Raw genomic sequence first — 25,935 nt, 5'->3', positions numbered from 1 at the left:
AAAACAGTACCTTGTACTTGATCCCAACTAAGATATAATTACCCCTTATTGGGGGCAGAACAGCCCTATTGGGTTTATTTAATGGTTAAATGATTCCCTTTTCTCTGTAATAATAAAACAGTACCTGTACTTGATCCCAACTAAGATATAATTACCCCTTATTGGGGCAGAACAGCCCTATTGGGTTTATTTAATGGTTAAATGATTCCCTTTTCTCTGTAATAATAAAACAGTACCTGTACTTGATCCCAACTAAGATATAATTACCCCTTATTGGGGGCAGAACAGCCCTATTGGGTTTATTTAATGGTTAAATGATTCCCTTTTCTCTGTAATAATAAAACAGTACCTGTACTTGATCCCAACTAAGATATAATTACCCCTTATTGGGGGCAGAACAATTATTTTGGGTTCAATTATTGTTTAAAAGTTTTCCCTTAGCAGACAGTGATTCAGATTACATAAAGACCCCTTATCTGGTAAACCCGAGGTCCTGAGCATTCTGGGTAGCATTTCCCATACCTGTATCATATTGCTGTAAAGTGCTATATAGTAGGGTCCTTCAATATACAAAGTTAAAGTTATAAAGACAAGAGAAAATGCCCTGCCACAAGAGCTCACAGTTGGGCCACAGGGTATTTACATAGCAAATCATGAAGACTTGGAGAACTAATGAGAAATTCTGGGCCAGACTGTCAGAAGAAACTCCATACTCTAACAGACTAATCTTTTGTTTGTAAGCCATGTTTTATTTATAGCATCATCCTCAGTCCTCAATACTGTACCCACTCACATACACTTACTTACACACACAAACACCCACTCACACACATCCACTCACTCACACACATACACCCGCACACTCACTTACACACACCCACACACCCACTCACACACAAACACCCACTCACTCACACACATACACCCACTCACTCACACACATACACCCACTCACTCACACACATACACCCACTCACACACATACACCCACTCACTCACACACATACACCCACTCACACATACACCCGCACACTCACTTACACACACCCACTCACATACAAACACCCACCCACTCACTCACACACATACACCCACTCACACACACCCACCCACTCACACACCCACACTCACTCACACCCACACACACATACACCCGCACACTCACTTACACACACACACTGACTCACACACACACACACACACACACAAACACCCACTCACTCACACACACCCACTCACACACTCACTCACACACATACACCCACTCACACACATACACCCACTCACTCACTCACACCCACTCACACACATACACCCACTCACTCACACACACCCACCCACTCACACCAACCCACTCACTCATACACACACACACCATCACTCACACATACACTCACACACCCACCCACCACACCCTCACACACACACTCACACCCTCACTCACACATACACACCCTCACACATACACTCACACACACACTCACTCACGACCCTGCTAATTGTTCTATGATACTCACACTGAATCAGGTTGCTCTTCCCTATGTCTGGTTTTTCCCTTAACACATTTATATACATATAACGAGATAAGGAGAAGAGTATGGCAAGCAATCACTGTGGAAATGTGAGACATACAGGAAAAATGCATGCTATTGCAAAACCTCAGGGTTACTGTAGTATCACCATACATGGGATGTGCCATTGTATTCTTTGGGGGAAATACTTCACCTCCCTTCTCTGCAAATAATCCAGTCAGGGCTGTTTTCTTGTGTATAGCCCTTTGAAACGATGAATGTGACTAATCTTTAAAAAAAAAAAAAAAAAGCAACCTGGGAGCCATGTTTTAAAGGCTACAGTAACACAAAAATAAAAGGCCAAAAGACAAAATAAGCCTATGCTTATAAACACTGTGGACCCTATAAAATTTGTGAGCCCATTAAACTTTGTGGACCCTAGAAATGTTGTAGACCAGAGGACATCTAGGCCAAATGAATGGAGATTCATTGGATTGCCTGACCACAGCATCTCCAATGCTTTTTCATTTGGGGCATGCAGGGATAATCAAATAAAGAAGACTCCGGAGGCCCAGTAGAACTGGAAGGCTCCATAGACTTTACTGTATGACTTCATCACTTTATTATAACCCAGCCCTTGAACATGCTATATGGGAAATACTTGGCTCTCTAATCTAAGTTGGAAAACATAAATATAGAAGGCTAATAGAATATTCCACTACTGGATATAGTAATAAACACTCTTATATTACCATATGGATAATACTAATGAAGCATGTCCAGTTATATAGCCCAAAGAAAAGGTAAAGATAATAAATAGTTCATTACCATAATACAAGGCTATGGCCTGCAGCCTAAATTCCTTGGTGACTTTTATGATCCCTTCCATACACTGTACAGGGCTTATTGTTGCATTTTTAAAAGAAAAATGCCCTCTAGACAGTATATTAATACTAAAGCGGGCATTTTCTAATGGTTTTTTTTTTATACCAAAACCCAATTTTGTCACAAAAAAAACTGCATTTTTGTTTGTGACAAATACGAGAAAAATTTGAATGGAAAAATGCGCCACCTAAAACCTGTCAAGATCACGTAGAAGTCAATAGCAGATATCCCTTTTATAACTGGAAGAACTTTCTTTGCTTTGTGGCTTTAGAGGCTTTTGGGTTTTATTTTACATTGGCTTTTGTGCGATTTTCACGTTGTTTCCACAACTTTTTTCATCTATGATTTTTCAGTTTGGATCTTTTGATAAATGACTGCCATTCATAAAAACTAAATGTTCTCCCCTCCTTAATATATATGCACCAATTGGGACTCAACCAACCAATCAGATCTCTGACTGCATAAATAAAATATCCTCTCACTGATTATGATGTATTTCTTTATTTGTGATTCCGCCCAATGCAGTTTATGGTAAGGGGACCCTCATAAGCAACCCAAACTTCACCTTATGCTTTTGCTCTGCATTGGTGCTTTAAAAGAGGCTTACTAGCTCAAAAGGACAGCTAGATAGATGACAGCTAAATCAGATAGATAGATGGATAATAGATAGATGATAGATTGATAGACAGACGATAGACGATAGATAGATTGATAGACAGACGATAGATAGATGATAGATAGATGACAGATAGAATGATAGATTGATAGACAGACGATAGATAGATGATAGATAGACGATAGATAGACGATAGATAGACGATAGATAGATGATAGATAGATGATAGATTGATAGAGAGACGATAGGTGATAGATAGAAGATATATAGAATGATAGATTGATAGACAGACGATAGATGATAGCTAGAATTATAGATTGATAGACAGATGATAGATGATAGACAGATGATAGATTGATAGACAGACGATAGATAGATGATAGATTGATAGACAGACAATAGATGATAGATAGAATGATAGATTGATAGACAGACGATAGATTGATAGATAGACGATAGATAGATGACAGATAGATAGATGATAGATTGATAGAGAGACAATAGATAATTGATAGATGATAGATTGATAGACAGAAGATAGATAGATTGATAGACAGATGATAGATCGATAATACATGATAGACAGACAATAGATGATAGATAGAATGATAGATTGATAGACAGACGATAGATAGATGATAGATTGATAGACAGACAATAGATGATAGATAGAATGATAGATTGATAGACAGACGATAGATTGATAGATAGACGATAGATAGATGACAGATTGATAGATGATAGATTGATAGACAGAAGATAGATAGATTGATAGACAGATGATAGATCGATAATAGATGATAGATTGATAGACAAATGATAGATAATAGATTGAGGATAGATTGATAGACAGACGATAGACAGATAATAGATAGATACATACATATATAGATAGAGTAGATAGTAAGTATGTAAGATACATAAGTTCTTATGATACAAAGCGGTTATTAACACTACTGACAGTTTGCCAGACTGCAGGATAAGTACAATGCAAAAAGTTATATTCCTAATAATGCTAACTATTGCTACCAGTTATAATGCACAGCTTACATAATGCTAAGAATTAGATACATTTAGATGTATTAAATGGAAATATCTCTCAGGCAAGTACAACCTGCAGTACGGAGACCTGTCAGAGTGTTGCTAAACCTGTCATACCTGTCACTGCTCTCCTCCCCCATTCCTGTAGTCCATCTTATAAAAAGAAGAGATGGACGGGCTGCCCTTACATTCCACCAAGCAAGCTTGCCACTGGGAGATATTCTTTGGGCGTGGGGAATGTTATTGCTATCAAAGTAACCTGACTTGGAAAGCAAGGGAATCAGGAGCTACTGTGTCAGCTGGTGTGGTTCCACTGTGGCTAGAACCATGAGGGTATTACCTATCCTGGTTGTGACTGTCGCCTGCCTCGTCGGCACTGGGGCTGGGGATGATGGAGGTATGTATGACTCTATATATATATATACACAGATATATACTCTCATTTATCATATATTACTTTCCCTTGCTGCTAAGAGATATAAGGATAGGCAGTGTAGGACACATGTGCAATGAGGGGCCTTGACATGGCACAAGAGCTTACATATATTGGTGTGGTGCAGGTATGGGACCTGTTATCCAGAATGCTTGACACTGGTGAAGGGCTATATCTGTAATTTTGAATACATACCTTAAGGGGGGCATTTACTAACGTTGGTACTTTTTCACAATTCATTTTTTTGCATTTTTAGTGGAGAAAAAACTTTTTTTTTTTAACATTTATTATGCATAAAAATTCTAAAGAAAAAATGCACTATAAGTGGGCAGCTGCCCTGTCTCTGATTGGAAGATCTTCTTTTGCTTCCTGGTATTAGAGGTTTTTTGGAGTTTTTGGACACTCCATTCACTGGAAAATGTTTTTTCCAGTTTTTTTTTTTTTTTGTTTGTGCTTTTTCAATTCGGATCTTTTAAAAAATGACTAGACGTTCATGGTTTTAGTGGAGTTTAGTCCACACTATAAAACCCCCAAAACAATAATGTTGTTAAATGGGCCTCTATATCTGCTAAAAAATAAAACCATGAATTAAACCCAATGGGATTATTGTGCCACTAATATGGATTCCTGCAGCTTAGTTACCATCACGTACAAGCTACTGTTTTATTATTGCAGAGAAAAAGGAAATCAATTTAAAAAAATCGTATTATCTAATTAAAATGGAATCAGTGGCAGATTGTCTTCCCGTAATTCAGAGCTTTCTGGACAACAGGTTTCTGGATAATACCTGATTCTGCATTTTTTCCTGTAATGAATATATTAACACCTGCTGGATTTGTGTGCTGTAATCTAAGTGTGTGAATAATGGCTGTACAGGTATGGGGCCTATTCTCCAACATGCTCAGGACCTGGGGGGTTTCCGGCAAAGGGATTGTCCTAAAGTATGGCATTTCTATACAGGTATAGGACCTGTTATCCAGAATGCTCGGGACCAAAAGTATTGCGGATAAGGGGTCTTTCTGTAATTTGGATCTCCATACCTTAAGTCTATTAAAAAAAACCAATAAAACATTAATTAAACCCAATAGAATTGTTTTGCCTCCAATATGGATTAATTATATCTTAGTTGGGATCAAGTACAGGTACTGTTTTATTATTACAGAGAAAAGGGAATCATTTAACCATTAAATAAACCCAATAGGGCTGTTCTGCCCCCAATAAGGGGTAATTATATCTTAGTTGGGATCAAGTACAGGTACTGTTTTATTATTACAGAGAAAAGGGAATCATTTAACCATTAAATAAACCCAATAGGGCTGTTCTGCCCCAATAAGGGGTAATTATATCTTAGTTGGATCAAGTACAGGTTCTGTTTTATTATTACAGAGAAAAGGGAATCATTTAACCATGAAATAAACCCAATAGGGCTGTTCTGCCCCCAATAAGGGGTAATTATATCTTAGTTGGATCAAGTACAGGTACTGTTTTATTATTACAGAGAAAAGGGAATCATTTAACCATGAAATAAACCCAATAGGATTGTTCTGCCCCAATAAGGGGTAATTATATCTTAGTTGGGATCAAGTACAGGTACTGTTTTATTATTACAGAGAAAAGGGAATCATTTAACCATGAAATAAACCCAATAGGATTGTTCTGCCCCAATAAGGGGTAATTATATCTTAGTTGGGATCAAGTACAGGTACTGTTTTATTACTACAGAGAAAAGGGAATCATTTAACCATGAAATAAACCCAATAGGACTGTTCTGCCCCCAATAAGGGGTAATTATATCTTAGTTGGATCAAGTACAGGAACTGGTTTATTATTACAGAGAAAAGGGAATCATTTAACCATTAAATAAACCCAATAGGGCTGTTCTGCCCCCAATAAGGGGTAATTATATCTTAGTTGGGATCAAGTAAAGGTACTGTTTTATTATTACAGAGAAAAGGAAATCATTTTAAAAATTAGAATTATTTGATTAAAATGGAGTCTATGGTAGACAGGCTTTCCGTAATTCGGAACTTTCTGGATAACGGGTTTCCAGATACCTGTACCTTAAGTCTACTAAATACAGTATTTAACCACTGATTAACCTCCATAGGATTGTTTTGCCTCCAAAAAGGATTAATTATATCTTAGTAAAAGGTACTGTTTTATTACAGAGAAAATACAGTACCTTTTTAAAATTTAATTATTTGATTAAAATGGAATCTATGGGAGATGTATTTTCTGCAATCCAAAGGTTTCTGAATAATGGGTTTCTGGATAACAGATCCTGTTGGTGTTGCAGCAGCTGGCTAGCTTTTGATTATAGGTTACACTGAGCAGTGGCACGCAGTGGTTCCTAGCAGCTGGGCAATGCTATAACATGGGCTAGGCTGACAGATGCTTTATTTCTTGGTGCAGTCATTTGAAACACACAAGTTGCTACATACAGAGCAAACATTTGGCAGGGAATAATCTTTTGTAGGTGTCTCAGGGTGGACAAACCTGCTCTAGCCTATTCACAATCAAGTCACATTTAGAAATGAAACAAACAATTAAAGCATAGTATTTATTTTCTTCAGACTTATGACTTATGTCAAAGGCGTGCATATGCATTATTTACCCCCATAAAAACTAATTCTTGCTATGAAGCTGTGCTATGGAGACACACCAGCCTGCCCACAATAAACAAACAAACTGCAGGGAACTAGATCTGACTGGGTCTCACTGTATCAGGCTGTAGTGTGAGTCACATATGTCTAATGGCACATATACCAGGAGCTCTACCATTATTCCTATCTTCTGTTGAAGTCTAATCTAGCTGCTGGCATTACCACCTCCTTCTTATCTGTTTGGCCAAATTGGCACTTTTGCTTTGCTTGTTATACTGGAAAAGCATTTGCAATATCTCCTATAAATGGTAGATTCCTTGTAAAAAATCACTTTTTCTTCAAAGTGTCCTAGACTGAATTTTGCAGAATGGCCGATTTAGTTACATAGTTACATAGGGTTGAAAAAAGACCAGTGTCCATCAAGTTCAACCCTTCCAAGTAAACCCAGCACACCCAACCCACACCTACCAATCTATACACTCAGATACATAAACTATAAATACAACCACTAATACTAACTGTAGATATTAGTATCACAATAGCCTTGGATACTATACTTGTTCAAAAACTCATCCAGGCCCCTCTTAAAGGCAGTAACAGAATCTGCCATTACCACATCACTAGGAAGGGCATTCCCCAACCTCACTGCCCTCACCGTGAGGAACCACCTACGCTGCTTCAAATGGAAGCTCCGTTCCTCTAATCTATAGGGGGGGCCTCTGGTGCGTTGATTGTTTTTATGGGAAAAAAGAACATCCCCCAACTGCCTATAATCCCCTCTAATGTACTTGTACAGAGTAATCATGTCCCCTCGCAAGCGCCTCTTTTCCAGAGAAAACAACCCCAACCCTGACAGTCTCACCTCATAGTTTAACCCTTCCATCCCCTTTACCAGTTTAGTTGCAGTCTCTGCACTCTCTCCAGCTCATTAATATCCTTCTTAAGGACTGGAGCCCAAAACTGCCCCCCATACTCAAGGTGAGGCCTTACCAGGGACCTATAAAGGGGCAAAATTATGTTCTCATCCCTTGAGTCAATTCCTTCCGTAACATCAAACCTTTCTGAACTTTTCCTAACCAAAAGTCTTATCTATGAATTTACCAGTTTCTGGGTGGATTGGGCATTGACTGACATGAGATTGAGGCGACTCACAGCACCCACTCACTCCAACTCGGATCTGCTCATTTAGGCCATTATGTAAACAAATAGGTTACTGCTTTTCAGCTATCTGTGTATCTGTGTATTATTATAACACTAGTGGAGCAACTTGCCATTGTAAAACCAGTTGGGTCTGCTGCTCCTGATGTTATGCCTCTGATAAGGGTCTAAGAATCTTTGATATGTTCAAGTGAATTGGCTGCCTGGAGCTAGAGAAATTCTTTCTGACTATAAATAACAAGCATTAGCTTCCTTCAAACAAGAAAATCCTAAAGAGTGGACAATTGCAGGTGCCAGAAGGCATTTAATTGGAGAACTTATAATTATATATCTCTTTTTGAGAATGCTAAAGCCTCCCTTTATCTTAGCTTCACCCATGGGCACTTGTTTAGGTGGATCCCATAGCCATGTCACATTCATTTTCATTATATTACATTATATGAATGTATCAATATATCATTATTGTGTCAGATATTTACTAATGATGGAGCCTGGAATCTTAGCAGTTAAAGCAGGCTTTATTGGAGTTTGTTAGAGGTTTAGGTTGAAAGTGATGCCTTCTTAGACAAGATATTCCATTGATTTCTAAGATGATCCAGATTGTTTCTGGGGACAATTTAAGTTGTTCCAGCCATGAATGATTGTCCCATTGCTCTTATATATCAATGCAAACATTTTTGTGATGCTCCCCCTGCCATTTCTTTCTTTGACCAGAGTACTTGGGAAGCACGTTAATGACTAACTTTTAGGGTGAAAATCTGGTTGGACACCATTTAAGCTGCCTGAAATGTTTATGAGATATTTAGCAGTATTTCCACATTCACGTCTAAACTGGAGGGAGAGTCCCAGAAGGGATGGTCATGACGTGGATATGAACTGTTAATAATGACTTCTGACTTTCTGAGTGTTAAAATTCTGCTGGTCAGAAAAGATCCATAAAAATGGAACATGAAAATCCCTTCTGCCAAATAAAACATAGCTAGGCATATGTTTCTTATATTCAGTTATTTCCAAACACCTCTATATATTTCTTTAGTTTAGTCTTTATAGTAACATACCCTGGCATGGTTCAGCTGGTCTGTAGGCCCAACCATTTTCAATGCAACAGCTTTTATGAGACACAGACATTTTTATTTTGCTAGAGGCTTTATTTCTCAGTAAGCAGCCCCCCCCCCCCGCCCCAATGTCCACTTCAAAATCCACATCAGTTTAATGCTGGGCATTTAGTAATTATATCCAGATTTCTTAAAGTTACATATTATAAGGCTTATTACTAAAAAAACAATAGGCACAAAAACATCCTCTGGCATGGGAGTTTCAATGACTCATATACTAGAGGATGGGAGGGGGCAGCTACATGCCTCCCATACCACATGAATACAGGGCTGCCAAATGCAGTCAATGCAGGTTTCTTTGTTTTGAAATGGAGTGCAGAGGATATACCACAGGATATACAGCACACATGAAAACTTATTGTTGAAATTCAATTTGTAGAGACTTTTCTCCTAATCCAGTTCTAGTTTTCCCTATAGACTTTAATGTGATAAACAGTGAGATACGTTTTTCTCATTGATTTGCACCTGGCTCTATGGGAAAACATGGAACTGAATTAGATTAGCTTCTCTCATCAAACTGAATCAGGCTCATTATATGGAAAACAGTGATTGATCAAATACAATCAATGAGCCATTCACTAACCTCTCTTTATATTCTCCCTTTAGCAAATGGTACTTTGTCAAACACTTTGTCCTCTGAGTCCCCACAAATTGTTTTGAATGAAGTACAAACTGGCACTATACCAGAGGTAGTCAATATGTGTATCATCAATTGTATGAAACTATACACAAATTATGTATGAACAGCTTAAAAACAAAATGACACCTGATTGGCCAAGGCTCGTCTTGGCTATGACATTTGTATGATACAAGTTCCATTGCCAACAAAGTGTTGGGGCATTGATTGACACCTGTAAAAGAACCACAAAAGTGAATAGCTTAAAAAATCAAGGAGATGATTTATGTTTAATTTAGCTATTATTATGTTCTAAATATTTATCTCATACTTGTGTATTATTTCTCCGACAGATTGCTTCTACAATGATAAGATCTACAAAAATGGAGATACTGTTAAATCTAACTGCCAAATCTGGTAAGAATCTAAAGTTTTATGATTGCATTTTGATGTTGCTTTCAGTATCCCCCTGCTCTGGGCCAACCCAATCAATTAACTAATATAAGAAACTATATCTTCTGAGTCTGAACTCTCTTTGTCACCTTCTTCCAGTGAATATCAGACATTCTTATATAATCCCCACTGTCAGCCAGAGATACAATCAAGCCTTCCAGCTGGGGGCTGTACAAATATTTACAGTGTAATGGGCTTATTGATGTGTTTGTGTGTAGGCTGTGACACTGCATGGAGATCATGGCCAAAGGCCATAATATTGCATTAAGTTCTGCATTCTGACTGTAGAATAAATTCCCAGCCCTGATCCAAGGCCATTTGGAGAAAAGTTATAAAGAAAATATTCAGCTCTAGCTTTTAGTAGCTACATCCCTTATCCTAATAACTAAGGTATAGCTTCATTTTTAAAACAGTATAGGCTTGTATTGTTCTCAGATGTGATATTTTATAACTGGCCTTATAATACCATTTAAAATGATTAATAATAAAGACATTAAGGCATACTTATGAAAGCCTGAACGTTTCACAGCAGCTTTATTCAGAATTTATATATGATTTGTAGGCACACAGTCATCAAAAGGTAAACTCTGATATCCCCCTTAGACATATACAACCCAATATCATTCACCCTGTACAACTTTCAAACCAGATTTAAAGCTGTAAAGTCATATATCAATCATCAGTGTATGGCTGTTCTAAACAATACGTTGGTCAGTCACAAAAATGTGCCTTGGGTTAGCTTAGCTTTGCACCAGTAAATGCTTTTCTTAGCACTGTAGGAGACACCAACGCAACATACACAAAGAAAGGAAACATGAGAAAACACCAGCACACAAGTGGGAGTTGGAGTTTACTACTGAGCATTATATTAACCCAGACTCTTATTTAAAAATGTAGAATTTTTGCATCTTTTTTACAGTTTAAAAAATAGTACATCAAAATTGTCTCTTTTACACCCTGCAGTGAATGCGAGAATGGAAAAATTAAAGACTGTGCACGCGACGTAAACTGCAGTAAGTGTTCACTTCTTGCAACAAAAATTGCATGATAAATGTCCATTGCAGCGATGCTTTCAGCTGTAGCTCAATTACACGGAGAAGGCTACCGATAGGCTACCTAGGTTGGACTATTTATTTGGGGATGTTTGGTGAGAAATTCACTCATGCTACTATAGCTTATGACCCTGTATCAGCTAGTGTCTAATATTGGGCCCATTACCATAGAGGCATTAAAGAAAAAAACCTGTTTTGTTAGTGAACTCTTTCAAACCTAAAATGTTCTGACCCAATAGCAGGAGAGATTTGTCATACCAGCTGAAACCTAATCCAGCTCTTTAAAATGGTCAGATGTCTGGGTTTCTTCAATATCTGATCTTTGATGTTTCTTTGTTTTATTCTGGTTCCTAAACATAATATGATTATACATGTACCAGAGCATTTCAGTAATTGTTTACAATATGCTAAAGTCATTTCCGGAGCATAGATGCCAAGCAACACTTGCTTAATGAACCGATTGCCATCTTGGAGTCAGGAAGGAATTTATTCCCCATGTGCGCCAAATTAGAGAGGCTTCAGATGGGGTTTTTTGCCTTCCTCTGGATCAACTAGCAGTTAGGCAGGTTATATATAGTCATTAAGGTTGAACGTGATGGACGTATGTCTTTTTTTCAACCTAACTTACTATGTTACCTACTATGTTACCATATTTGTGTTGCATTTCCTAATTAACAGAATGGGAAATTGGTGATAGATGGAGAAAGTGTTTTGATCATTGTGGTTCTCTGTTGAGGAGATCCCAGCATAAAGGATCGAGATAGGGAATGAACATTTTTTTCTCTAGCTTTCCATATTCCTAAGAGTATATTTTGTGACTGACATGTATTTTACTTCTAAATAGAAATTAAGAGAGCAGTCACACCTGAGCAGGATGAGGTTCCAATCGTCTATGATGATGATCCAAGTGTCATTGAAAGCAGCGAGGGCAAAGGGAATGTTAGGGCGAAACGGGCTGCAGTTGGAGTAAATAAGAAGAACTCTGCTGGTATGTATTCTGTTCAGTCCCACAGCGAGTGTTCCATTTGCTCATTTTCCCTCATATATGAAATGAATGCACATTGCTACAGATTTAATTTCATATGCAATTAATAATGCATAATGTTCATATTGAAGGAAATCCATGTAGCTGCTTCTTTAACAGGGCAGCAGAGGACACATAATAAATTCCACCCTTCAGGAGTGTAGCTGGCTTCTGTTTTTCAAATAATACACAATAGGAAAAAGCCAACTGCTTTATACAGATATTATCAAAACATTCATATAAAAAAAGAGACAACTAATATGACATCACAGGCAAATGTAATACAGAAAGTTATAAACTTGTTATAAAATATGTCCAATTTCCTGCTATTCTCTCCATCATTCACTGCATGATACATTCCTCAGGCCCAATGAAATGCTTCTACCACAGGTATGGGACCTGTTATCCAGAATGCTCGGGACCTGGGGTTTGCCGGATAGGGAATCTTTCTGTAATTTGGATTCAATACCTTAAGTCTGTAAAAAATAATTTAAACATTAAACAAAATAAATAGAACAGGTTTGTTTTAGGAGTAATTATATCTTAGTTGGGATAAAGTACAAGGTGTTGTTAGAGAATTATTTAAAAAATGTAATTTGATTAAAATGGAGTCTATAGGAGATGGCCTTCCCATAATTTGGAGCTTTCTGGGCTTCCGGATAACAGATCCCATACAAGTATTATTATCACATAGGGCCCACAACTTTCATAACTTCTCTTTCTCTTCAACCACTTTATACAAAACAGCAACGAAATTCAGCCTTGGGATTACCGGTACCGATGAGGATAAGGAATTCCTAAAGAGTAAGTTGACGCATCTTCCATAAATATTTTAAACAACGATGTTTTTTTTTTTTTTTTTTTAAATAACGTTACAAGGTTTTATAATCATTTTTTCTTGCTCTGTTTTCCCTAAACTCTCCATCTGTATCTCATATTTAGCTAATTCTATTAGGGTTATGGCATGTGGGGCCTTTGATGGCTGTGTTTTGAATCATGGCCCATAACAATTTTGATTGTCTTCTTGGTAGACAAGACATGTCAGGCTTATTATAAAAAGATAAAACCTTAAGAATAGAACCCTGATTGCCTTTTGCACACTGGCGTACCTATCTAACCTATGGAACATTATACATAACGAATGAGAGTTGTTGACCTTGCTTTATTTATTTTTTGGAACCCTTCTCATGGTCTTCAGATGATTAATGCCGATGGTCCATTCTGTTGAGATTCAGTTTGTTGCATTTGTTGTAGATAAATCGAGCCTGTTAGCTTCTGAATTAAATTAGTGTTTGAATACAGATTGATATTCATCTCCGTCTTGTTTTCGCTCTCACATTTTTGCAATTAAGTCGAATCGCCACTAGTAATGTAATTTACTTGCAGCAATTACCATAAGCCTTTAATCACATGTAATATACACAGAGATGACATTAAGGTAACATAATACAGATAGTAATAGCGTAGCAATAACTTAAAATAACAAGTAACCAAAGCAAAGCTGCATGGTGTGTAAGTGCAATACTCAGCATACCTTACTCATACCTGTAATCATGGGGAACAAAGGTGCAAATAAGCCCTTATACATCCTGATTTATACAGATTTATCATATCAAGATTTGAAGTAGACCTGAAACTAACATTTCCATTTTTTGACTGAAGCTAATGTAAAGAACGACAAAGTAAATACAAACCAAAACCAAGGAAAAGGTCACGATGACTCCAGAAAGGACAGCAAGGAGAATAGCCAAGAGAAAGGACAGGAAAACAACAAGAAGTTTTCAAAGGATTCATCTGAAGAAAAAGATGATGGATCCAAAGAAAAATGGGGTAAGTGTAAACAAAAACACCAAATACATTTATCATCACACACATTTATGTGTGATGAAAGAAAAAGAAAGTCACAGCTCAAAGAGTCAATTACTAAATTGAAATATTGATACCCTACATCTGGCTTTATATCTGAAATCAAATCCTTGATCAAGTTTTTTTTTTTATTTTGGCATTACACCCAATAACCACAGTACATCTCCCAACTGTCTTATTGGTTTTGCCACAGAGTGGGCAAAAGGATGTTCTTTCTTTTTTCATAATAATTTTTTCTTGCTCTGTTTTCCCTAAACTCTCCGTCTGTATCTCCTAATTCTGTTAGGGTTATGGCATGTGGGGCCTTTGATGGCTGTGTTTTGAATCATGGCCCATAACAATTTTGATTGTCTTCTTAATTTCTTTATAGAACTGTCAGGCATATTATTAAAGATAAAACCTTAAGAATAGAACCCTGATTGCCTTTTGCACACTGGCGTACCTATATAACCTATTGAACATTATACATAACGAATGAGAGTTGTTGACCTTGCTTTATTTATTTCTTTGGAACCCTTCTCATGGTCTTCAGCTGATTATTGCCGATGGTCCATTCTGTTGAGATTCAGTTTGTTGCATTTGTTGTAGATAAATCGAGTCTGTTGGCTTCTGAATTAAATTAGTGTTTGAATACAGATTGATATTCATCTCCGTCTTGTTTCCGCTCTCACATTTTTGCAATTAAGTCGAATCGCCACTAGTAATGTAATTTACTTGCAGCAATTACCATAAGCCTTTAACCACATGTAATATACACAGAGATGACATTAAGGTAACATAATACAGATAGTAACAGCGTAGCAATAACCTAAAATAACATGTAACCAATGCAAAGCTGCATGGTGTGCAAGTGTAATACTCAGCATACCTTATTCATACCTGTAATCATGGGGAACAAAGGTGCAAATAAGCCCTTATACGCAAATAAGCCCTTATACATCCTGATTTATACAGATTTATCATATCAAGATTTGAAGTAGACCTGAAACTAACATTTCCATTTTTTGACTGAAGGTAATGTAAAGAACGACAAAGTAAATACAAACCAAAACCAAGGAAAAGGTCACGATGACTCCAGAAAGGACAGCAAGGATAATAGCCAAGAGAAAGGACAGCAAAACAACAAGAGGTTTTCAAAGGATTCATCTGAAGAAAAAGATAATGCATCCAAAGAAAAATCAAGTAAGTGGAAACAAAGATAACAAATACATTTATCAGAGAAGAATTCATGTGGGTAATGGGTAGAACAGGTTATCCAGTTTGTTGTTTAAAGAACCAGTAACACCAACAGATGAAAGAGTATTGTAAGCATGTTTCCTATTATGGTGGATTGTATTGCTGCCATGGGAATACTTGAATCATCACCTATACATTTCTGCCGGGGAGCCCTGCCATTCACTGCATGATGTCTTATTCAGGCCCAATAAAATGATTCTGGCGCATTTATTATCAAATAAGGTCCACCGTCTTTAATAACTTTCCCCACAACCCAACTAATTCTGTTCTGGTTTATGGGGCATTTGATAATTATGTTTTGAATAAATGGGCAAAAAATTACTATTCCCTTCTTGGGCTCTTTATAGAATTGTCAGGCATATTAATAAAACTTTAACCCCTATATGTAATCAAAGGCAATGAGTTTGCCCAGTATCAGTAACCACAGTAACCAATAAGATGTTTGCTTTTAAACAGGTGACCAGTAACTTTTACCTGTTTATTGGTGGCTATTGGTTATTAGATTAGCCTAAAATTATTTGTAATATACACAGAGATAACAATAAGATAACATGATACAGATAGCAATAGCATAATATCAGAATAACATCAAATAACATGTAACCGATGCAAAGCTGCATGTGAATATTTGATGTAATACTTGGCATACTATACTTATATGTAATTTTGCGGGAAGTCGTGGGGATAATGGTGCATTGTGGGTAGGAAACAGTATATTGCATTAATATGAACCATCTTCCACCAGCTTAGCAACTGATCCCTTATACAGTACATCATTTATACAGATTTATACCAATAAAAGATTTGAAGTTGACCTAAAACTAGGTTTTCCATTTTTTTGACTGAAGCTTTTAAGAAGACTTACTCAGTACAGACGAGCCAAAACCAAGGAAAAGGTCACGATGACTCCAGCAGTGAAAGCAAGGAGAACAAGAAAGGACAGAACAAGAATGGATTTTCAAAGGACTCATCTGAAGAAAAAGATGATGGATCCAAAGAAAAATCGGGTAAGTGTAAACAAAAACACCAAATACATTTATCATCACACACATTTATGTGTAATGGGTAGTACAACCCATTATGATTTCCTTCTTGGGCTCTTTATTGCATTCTTATCCATATTAATAAAAGATAAATTATGAACCCCCCTATTACATCAAAGGCAATGAGTTTGCCCGATATCAGCAACCACAGCAACTCATAGGATGTTTGCTTTTAAACAGGTGACCAGTAACTTTTACCTGTTTATTGGTTGCTATGGGTTATTAGATAGTGTAAAACTATTTGTAATATACATAGAGATAACAATAAGATAACATAATACAGATAGCAATAGTGGAATATAAAAATAACCTCAAATAACATGTAACCGATGCAAAGCTGCATGTCAATATGTGATGTACAAATGTAATACTTAGCATACTATACTTATATGTGTAATTTTGCTGGAAGTCAGTGGGGATAATGGTGCATTATGGGTAGGAAACAGTATATTGTATTAATATGAACCATCTTCCACCAGATTATTATTATTATTATTAACATTTATTTATAAAGCGCCAACATATTCCGCAGCGCAGTACAATAAGTGGGTTACATACATTGGACATACAGAGTAACATATAAAGCAATCAATAACCGATACAAGAGGTGAAGAGGGCCCTGCCCAAAAGAGCTTACAATCTGCAAGCTTAGCAAACGATCCCTTATACAGTACATCATTTATACAGATTTATCATACCAATAAAAGATTTGAAGTTGACCTAAAACTAGATTTTCCATTTTTTTGACTGAAGCTTTTAAGAAGACTTACTCAGTACAGACGAGCCAAAACCAAGGAAAAGGTCACGATGACTCCAGCAGTGAAAGCAAGGAGAACAAGAAAGGACAGAACAAGAATGGATTTTCAAAGGACTCATCTGAAGAAAAAGATGATGGATCCAAAGAAAAATCGGGTAAGTGTAAACAAAGATAGCAAATACATTTATCAGAGGAGTATTTATGTGTGTAATGGGTAGTACAGGTTATCCAATTTGTTGTTTAAAGAACCAGTAACACCAAAAAATATAAAAGGGTTTTGTATACATTTTAATATGTTAGCTTACCTATTATTTTGGGTTGTATTGCTGCTATGGGCATGCTCGAATCATCACCTATACATTTCTGCCAGGAAGCCTATTATAATGGGAATTATGCTGGGAAGATGGCAAAGGGGACAAGCCAGTGTTTGGGCAAAATTCTGGTCCAGTTTGTAGTTCCCACAATTATGCTGGAATTCTGGGTGAGAAATGTAGTATTGAGAGAGAAAAACATGGCAGATCACATCCATATATTACACGTTCCACTAATGTATTAAATGAGCTCTTATGCAGTATGTTTTATATATTCTATATGTTCACCATAGCTACGGCAAAATTAGAAACAGAAATAAAAATATGTTTGTCTTCTTGACTGAAGGTCATGGGAAGAATGACAAAAATAAGCCAAATATAAACAAAGGGAATGATCATGATGACTCCAGTAAGGAAAGCAAGGAGAATACAGACAGACAGAAAGGACAGAAAAACAAGAACGGATGGCTTAAGAACTCATCTCATGAAAAGGATGATGGATCCAAAGAAAAGGAGGGTAAGTATAAACAAAGATAACACCCACACCCATCAGCGAATTATCCATGTATGTGATGGTTAACACAGCTCTGTTTGAACAGCAAAACCAAGGTCCTATTGTTCAGCTCATTGTGATAAAGAAGGTCACAGCTCAAAGAGTCAATTACTAAATTGAAATATTGATACCCTGCATCTGCCTTTATATCTGAAATCAAGTGCTTGATCGAGTTTTTTCTTTTATTTTGGCATTACACCCAATAACCACATTACATCCCTCAACTGTCTTATTGGTTTTGCCACAGAGTGGGCAAAAGGACTTTCTTCCTTTTTCAGAAAAAGTTGCAAAGGCAACAGCAGAGTTTAACCATATTTTATGAATTATCTTTTGTATTAATGTCACTGGTATGGTTGAACCATAATATTTCTGCCAAAAAACCAATGTTCCACCAATGCACTGGCACTTCTTGATAGCACAGGTGAGGACAGACGCTAGTCTGGAGCAAAACATTTTCCCCAGTTTGTAGTGGCCACCGTTATGCTGGAATTCTTGGGGGGAGGTAGAATTTTGGGTAGAAAATATGACACATCAAGCTCATTGTCTTAATCTCCAGGAGTATAGTTTAGGAGTTTATATGTAGGATGTTTTATACCAATAAAACATTAGAAATAGCCCTAAAACTCATGTTGTCTTTCTTTTACTGAAGGTCATTGGAAGAATGGCAAAGGAAAGCCAAAACAAAACAAGGGTAAAGATCAAGGTGACTCCAGCAATGAAAGCAAGAGTAATAGCCAAGAGAAAGGACAGAACAAGGACTCATCTGTAGAAATTGTACCCACCGTATCCAATGAAAACACTGGTAAGTGTAAAGATAGATAAGATATACATACAGTGTATCTGAGAATTATCCATGTGTGTGATAGGTAACACAAGTTGGTCAGCATCACATTGTAGCCCCATAGTTCAGCCATCACTGATCACTATGAATGTTTCTTATAATAGTACTGAAAGCCACAGTTCAGTTTTACATTCAGTAATTAATTGGCACCTGAAATTAAATATTCAGTTTAATCATCATTAAACTTTATAAAGGGTAATCAAGTACTTTTTGTGTATATCCCTGTTTTTTTCCCCTTGTCCTTAAGTGTCTTTTTGGCTCTTCCATTGCGTGGACTGTATAGTTCTTATATTAACTATTGGGTTTATATTGATCATGGGCATTCTTCAATCTTTGCTGAGTACATTTGTGCCTTCAGTTGTGCTGATATTATTGCATTTTGAAAATATACCAGGTTGCACTCACATTTCATACTTTCCACAACTTAAGTCAAGCCTTATGCAGTATGTACATTTACGTCATATCAATATAAAAATCTGAAAAAGACCTAAAACTCTTTTCTTTTTGACTCTAGGCGATGAGGAGGATAACAACGTAACACCAAGCGTGACGCCAGTCGTAGAACAAAAACGTGATCAGGACATCTCCAGTAAGAACATGCAAAATACATTTATCAGAGAATTAGCCATAGGGGTTATTTACAGTCGTTCATGGCACCAATTCACAAGTGTAGGAAGCGTGGCTTTAATGAATAGCATATTTACCAACACAATCTTGTACTTGCGTTAGTAAGTGAGCCCTATTAAGTATCCTAAGAGGAGATATAGCACATCTGTATGGACAATCACCAATAATCATTTATTGTAACAGGAACTATTATAAGGTGACTTCATATTGCCAAAAAGTAATTTTCTGGGGAAAATGATTAGTAAACAAACAATTGTTCTACATTTGCATTGTCTTCTCTTCATTATGTCTGAAACACATTTCCTTGGCTCCAAATAATGTATTGCTGAGATATTCCGTACATAGCTTTTACTTTTTACTAAACTAAATCTCATTGCATCTTCCAGCATATAATTTTAGGGGCAGCTTAGCAACAGTTGGAGAGCTGCAGAGCTTTTCTTACTTTTATTTATTTGCATTTATGTGTGAAACTGAAATAATGTCTCCATTTCTCCCTTTGTTTTATTAAACAGCCGACGGCCCAGAGGAGGCAGTTATAAACTCATGCATATTTAATAAGGAGTCTATAGCTGATGGAGAAACCAAAGACCTTAGCTGTTCCAGCTGGTAAGTTGACTTGTACTAGAGGGCCAATAAAATGCCTTAAATTGACATGACCCTTTGTCTCCGTCATTTACCATGCAGCTAAGAGGTATTTAAAGAAAAATGGTCCAAATAAAATACTAAATCATATGTTATTGAGTGCATAGATGTATCATTTGTGACCATATCTGAATATGAATGGAAAGAGCTTATTGGCTTTGGCTCTCCATTTAGAAGTGTATTCTTAGTCACATGATAAGATAGATACCTAAGCTAAAGGCATTAGTCAGTGCAAGCCATGTGTACAGGTGTTAATGTTTAGAGAATGGCATATTACTTTATCTAAGCATTGACTAGGGGGGCAAATTTATCAACATTCTGATTTTAGTGGTTTTAGAGTTTTTTTAAAACCAAGCAAAAATTCATTTCCACTAAAACCACAAATGTCTAGTCAGATCTGAATGGAAAAAGCACGAATGAATTAAAATGCTGAACAAAACCGAAAAGAACATTACAACCTCACATTTTTAGTTTTCGCGCAAATTTTTGTGCGATTACAAACGTAAAATAACCCTGAAAATCTATAAAACCACAAATAAAATAAGGATTGCTACAATTTGCCGTGACGGCTTCCACTGACGTCTACATGACGTTTGTAGATGGCGTAGTTTCTTCTTTTTATCCAGTTTTTTTTTTCTTAATAAATCATTACATTTTTTGAGTTTTCATGTAATTATTAAAATCCACAACTTTTAGTGAAAATGAAAAAGATACAAACATTAGTAAACGGGCCCCTTATTGTCTCTGTGTTATTCAATTACGATAAACCCTACACATACACATATACTGTAGCATGTTGTAATTCTAAATGCTTTTGTTGTAAATGTTTGCGATACAAAGGAGTTTAAACCTCTCATGTTCTCAAATGTAATGCCAGTGTTTATTAGAAATAAGCAGGACTAACCATACTATCACATATGACAATCGGGAGATACTGACAGTTGGCGGCATCTCTTATATTTGTGCTTATTTTTCTGCTTTCGTTTTTTTTAGCACCTGTAACAAAGGGAAGCTCACTTGCATGAAGAACCTGAACTGTCCAGGTAGCTTCTTTTTTATAATTAATATATTTATAAATATAATAGCTTAACCACAGGTATCTATGGGGTAGGATGTAATAGTGTTTTGTATTAATGTTTGATTCTTAATTATGTCTATGCCAGGTGTCTGCTCGGTCACAGGTTATCAGATGATCCGGACCTTTGATGGTTCCTTGTATGACAGCCCTGGAACCTGCAACTATGTTTTGGTCAAAACCTCCAACTTCACAATTAGCCTTAGCAACAAGCCCTGCTCTGGTCAAGATAATGGGATTACGGTTAGTAGTTAATCTATAAAGAAACTAAAGCACACAGGTTCCAAGAGGACATAAAATAATCCCTTATGTATTTTTAGAACCCAGATGCAGTTTGCATCGACACAGTGGACATTTACTTGCCTACAATTGCCAGCATTAAGATTCTACCAGATGGATCAGTACTGTCAGCAGGACAGCAAGTTGACCTTCCATTCTTTATTGCGGGTAGGTGGCAAAACTGGCAGTCCTTAGATTTCAAACAGTTGAGGACCAATTATCAGTGGTGTGTGTTATCAGTTGCTAGAGTTCTTCTACGATAGATCTGTTAAACCAGGGCTACTCTGGGGATCATGTAGCCAGGGTACTTGTTTATACTGTAGCTTTTGCTGTAATGTTCTGGGTTTAGTATTTAGGGCAGTGTGCCTGCAAAAGTACTACGGATAGAAGGTGGGTGAGAAACCTAGCTTAAAAAAGCAGAAAATATGTTGATAGATGAATCTTGGTTTATCTAACAGACAAATCAGTTTAACAGGATTGTGGAAAAGATGTGATAAGATGGGGTTCAATGCAATCCTCTCCATCTGTACCTGGAATTAAATCAACTTGTAATTTATTATCTTTTAGAAACCATTACTATACTAAGAAGTTCTTCTACTTTCCTGGATGTGGTCACCCCAATGTTCAGCCTGCAGTATGACATCAAGGGAAACCGACTCTATGTCATCGTTCAAACAAGCTACAAGGATCAAACTAGTGGGCTTTGCGGCACATACAATGACAACCGCCTTGATGACTTCAGGTAAATATCTTCTTATTTTTCCACTTCTAATATTTCATCTTCATTTGGAGTCTGAGCTGAGTAGCACTTATTGGGATGCTGTTACTGTACTTGAAAGAACCATATATCTTCAGTAATAAAACAAATGGGCCAACGAAAATGGATAATGCAGACTGTTTTTACTTTCTAAGACTCATGGTTCTGAATATATACTAATAGCACTTGGGGAATGAATACAGAATAGAGCTGAGGTTACCACCACAGGAATAGGACTAATATTACACGGGGAAAGGCTGCAGTGTATGGTTTGCACAAATACCACAGGAATGGGGCTAATAGCAATGGGGAAATATACAGTATATATATATATGGTACAAGAATGTGCATTGGAAAGTGAAGAGCATAGAGATGCATGAGAAGATTAGTCAATGAGCAATATTTATTTATGATATTATATTGATTATATTGCACAATGTTTGTATTCTATCCCAGGAGCTCCAGTGATATAACTGAGACAGTCTCCAGCTTGTTCAGCAAATCCTGGAAGTTGCAGTCTCAATGCTCAGAAAATGTCAAAACATCAGATAGTCCAGGTAATCAAAAGTCAGAAAATCTCTGGTCTGGATGCTTTGTATTGCTCTTGAAAAAACGTTTCCCTGAAATTTGCCTGATATTCTATTGTTATATCTAGAATCGGCATTTATTCTTATACAATATGATACTTGCCCAAAATAAACATGTCAATTGCAGTCATTCTAAAGGTCCTGGAGTATGAAAATGAAATCAATCTCTCTTACTTTCCATCTTAGATTAGGAATATCTCTGCTTATTCTCATGAAATTGGCAAAACCTTCATTCTACAGTACAATTCTCACATTTTGTTTTGTAGCTCAGCGAGTCACAGCGGATTTAAGTTGCACCAATTCCCTTCAGGACTCCATCTTCGCTGACTGCAACCTTGTGATTGATACTCATAACTATCAGGCCTCCTGTTCCAACAGCATTTATTTCGGGAAAGATAATGGCTTTTGCTCAGCCATGGCAGACTATGCTTATCGATGTGCTTTGGCAGGCATTTATGTACCTTTGAGTTCTGCATTCCCAGACTGCTGTAAGTACCAAAAGTATTTTCCAACAATCTAATCAAATGTAACATTAGTTCAGCTAGCATGTACAATTGGCCTGCCCACCTCTTACCTGCTGCACATGTTCCACTACCCTTTTTATGGCATTTCTGCTGCACATGTTATGCTGAACTGTTATACTGCACACATTTCAGAATCTTTAACCTCTATCATACTGCACATGTTTCACAGTGTCTTCAGCCTCTTATTTACTGCACATGTTCTATAGTGTCTTCAACCTCTTTCCTACTACACATTTTACAATCTCTTCAGCCTCTTCTCTACTCAACATGTTCCACAGTCTTTTCAATCTCTTCCCTACTGCACATGTGCTATAGTGTCATCAGCCTTTTCAAACTCTTTCCTACTGCACATGTTCTATAGTGTCTTCAGCCTCTTTCCTACTGCACATGTTCTATGGTGTCTTCAGCCTCTTTAAACTTTTTCCTTTTGCACATGTTCTATAGTGTCTTCAGCCTCTTCAAACTCTTTCCTACTGCACATGTTCTATAGTGTCTTCAGCCTCTTCAAACTCTTTCCTACTGCACATGTTCTATAGTGTCTTCAGCCTCTTTAAACTCTTTCCTTCTGCACATGTTCTATAATGTCTTCAGCCTCTTTTCTACTGCATGTTCTATGATGTCTTCAACCTCTTTCCTATTGCACATGTTCCACAGTCTCTTCAATCCTATTTCCTACTGCACGTGTTCCACTCTCTCTTCAATCTCTATCCTACTGCAAATGTTCTATAATGTCTTCAACCTCTTTCCTACTGCACATGTTCCACAGTCTCTTCAACCTCTTCCTACTAGCAAGACTGCATTTCTGCACAGATAAATATATTCAGTATGATCTAGACAAAATGCCTAGAAGTTGCAGAAATGAGTTGTGATAACATAATTCCACTGCAGTGGTATTTCCTCATGTATCAGAACATTTATAATTTATTTCTGGCTACCTGAGCTACAACCTTTCTTTGAACTAAACCTCAGATGTCATAAAGTAACAGCCAATGAATTTTCCTAAAAGCAATTGATTAATGAATTGCCTTATTTAATATAAAGCATTTTTGTTGTTCTTGCAGTTGTTTCTTGTGAGGGAGGCATGGTTCCCATTACAGAAAGTCTCTTCAGTCAGGATGACTGTGCTGAACATTCTTCAGAGATCTTGAAGTTTTTAATAAAGCTTCCACTGAGCGAGGGTTGTGTTTGCCCTGATAATTTATACTATGATTCTACAATAAATCAGTGTGTTGATGGGTAAGTAGGGTTTGGAATTAAGATGAAAATAGTGAGGCCCACTATCCCAGGAATGATATATTGTTGATTTTTATCAATTTCTAATTTTATACTTTTCTGAGCCATTTGCTCTTCTGTAATTCACTGAATACAATAAAAAAATGAATTCAATTGTAATAAATCATCTTTCTTTCACAGCGATGTATGTCCATGTTATAGTAACAGCCATGCATACAAGATTGGAGAGAACGTCACTTTTTCCAATGGACAATCATGGTGAGATTTCCAGGCCTTTGTATTCTTAATAGTCAAAAATATTTTGCTTCTTTTATGTACCTTTTTCATAGTTATAGACTATCCATCTAAAAGGCTCATGTGTGAGGCCAATGAGAAATTTTAAGGTCCCCAGCATGATATCTATAGATCTCCTTGTATGACATTATTGTCTTATAATTATCTATCCCCCAAACACGATATAGGGGATAATTAGCTCATGGCACAGATTATTATGGACAACACTATAGCAGAACATTTCTTGTGCTTCTACTTGGCCAAAAGGATTGTGGGTTATGAGCCTGATCTAAGAAACTGGAAATAGTTTTGCACATGCTTTAAATGCCATTCAAAAAGGTACAATACACTTACATTCTGCACCTATTGTCAGTGTGTTTTGCCCAATAAATTGCTCTAAAGATCACAAGTGAAAACTATGTCTAATACAAACATCTACAATGTGTATCTATTTTTTTTATAGTACTTGTGAGAGAATAATGGAATGCACAGATAATCCAGAATTGCCTACAGGTAAGATTATATCATTTGTTATGAACTAAGAAACTCGTACTAAAAAATTGTCTTTTTCATAGCCTGTGTATATATGTATGCTTTATCAGTCGCTTTTGAGAAGTTCAGAAATTCTCTAGGCCTGTGTACAGCATGACAAATATAGCTGGTATGCAAGAGACACCTAACATACAATTACTATGTTCATAAAATGCACATTTACAAAAAGATGTAGCCTTAATCCACAGCAAATATTCCAGAGTGTGCACGATGAATAGATAAAGCCGGCACACCAAAACGTGACTACAAACAAGACAAATTACCCATTTCAC

At 36.8% G+C, this 25,935-nt stretch overlaps 2 protein-coding genes across 30 annotated transcripts in view; both read left to right on the top strand.

Moving 5' to 3' along the window:
• pih1d1 (PIH1 domain containing 1) overlaps positions 1–25,935 on the top strand; it is a 506,577-nt gene that overhangs the window by 212,236 nt on the left and 268,406 nt on the right. The window lies entirely within an intron of this gene.
• Positions 4,230–25,935, top strand: part of otogl2 (otogelin-like 2) — a 77,204-nt gene continuing 55,498 nt past the window's right edge. For 25 of the 28 annotated variants that reach the window (XM_031905546.1, XM_031905543.1, XM_031905544.1 and 22 more), the window contains exons 1-22: positions 4,230–4,450; positions 10,332–10,395; positions 11,395–11,444; positions 12,328–12,471; positions 13,255–13,311; positions 14,170–14,337; positions 15,388–15,555; positions 16,458–16,616; positions 17,406–17,564; positions 18,067–18,237; positions 18,923–19,075; positions 19,629–19,703; positions 20,254–20,347; positions 21,377–21,426; positions 21,547–21,701; positions 21,779–21,905; positions 22,305–22,479; positions 22,951–23,051; positions 23,348–23,569; positions 24,667–24,841; positions 25,019–25,096; positions 25,575–25,624. In XM_031905546.1, coding sequence (XP_031761406.1) covers positions 4,381–4,450; positions 10,332–10,395; positions 11,395–11,444; positions 12,328–12,471; positions 13,255–13,311; positions 14,170–14,337; positions 15,388–15,555; positions 16,458–16,616; positions 17,406–17,564; positions 18,067–18,237; positions 18,923–19,075; positions 19,629–19,703; positions 20,254–20,347; positions 21,377–21,426; positions 21,547–21,701; positions 21,779–21,905; positions 22,305–22,479; positions 22,951–23,051; positions 23,348–23,569; positions 24,667–24,841; positions 25,019–25,096; positions 25,575–25,624 — 2,665 coding nt within the window. In that variant the 5' untranslated portion in view covers positions 4,230–4,380. The remainder of the gene's footprint in view (positions 4,451–10,331; positions 10,396–11,394; positions 11,445–12,327; positions 12,472–13,254; positions 13,312–14,169; positions 14,338–15,387; positions 15,556–16,457; positions 16,617–17,405; positions 17,565–18,066; positions 18,238–18,922; positions 19,076–19,628; positions 19,704–20,253; positions 20,348–21,376; positions 21,427–21,546; positions 21,702–21,778; positions 21,906–22,304; positions 22,480–22,950; positions 23,052–23,347; positions 23,570–24,666; positions 24,842–25,018; positions 25,097–25,574; positions 25,625–25,935) is intronic. The other 3 variants (XM_031905547.1, XM_031905521.1, XM_031905522.1) reach the window with 2 other exon arrangements.

This window comes from Xenopus tropicalis, chromosome 7 (genome assembly GCF_000004195.4).
Source record: "Xenopus tropicalis strain Nigerian chromosome 7, UCB_Xtro_10.0, whole genome shotgun sequence".
Taxonomy (NCBI): Eukaryota; Metazoa; Chordata; class Amphibia; order Anura; family Pipidae; genus Xenopus; species Xenopus tropicalis.
Note: the sequence above shows the minus strand (reverse complement) of the source record. Positions and strands in the feature narration are given on the sequence as shown.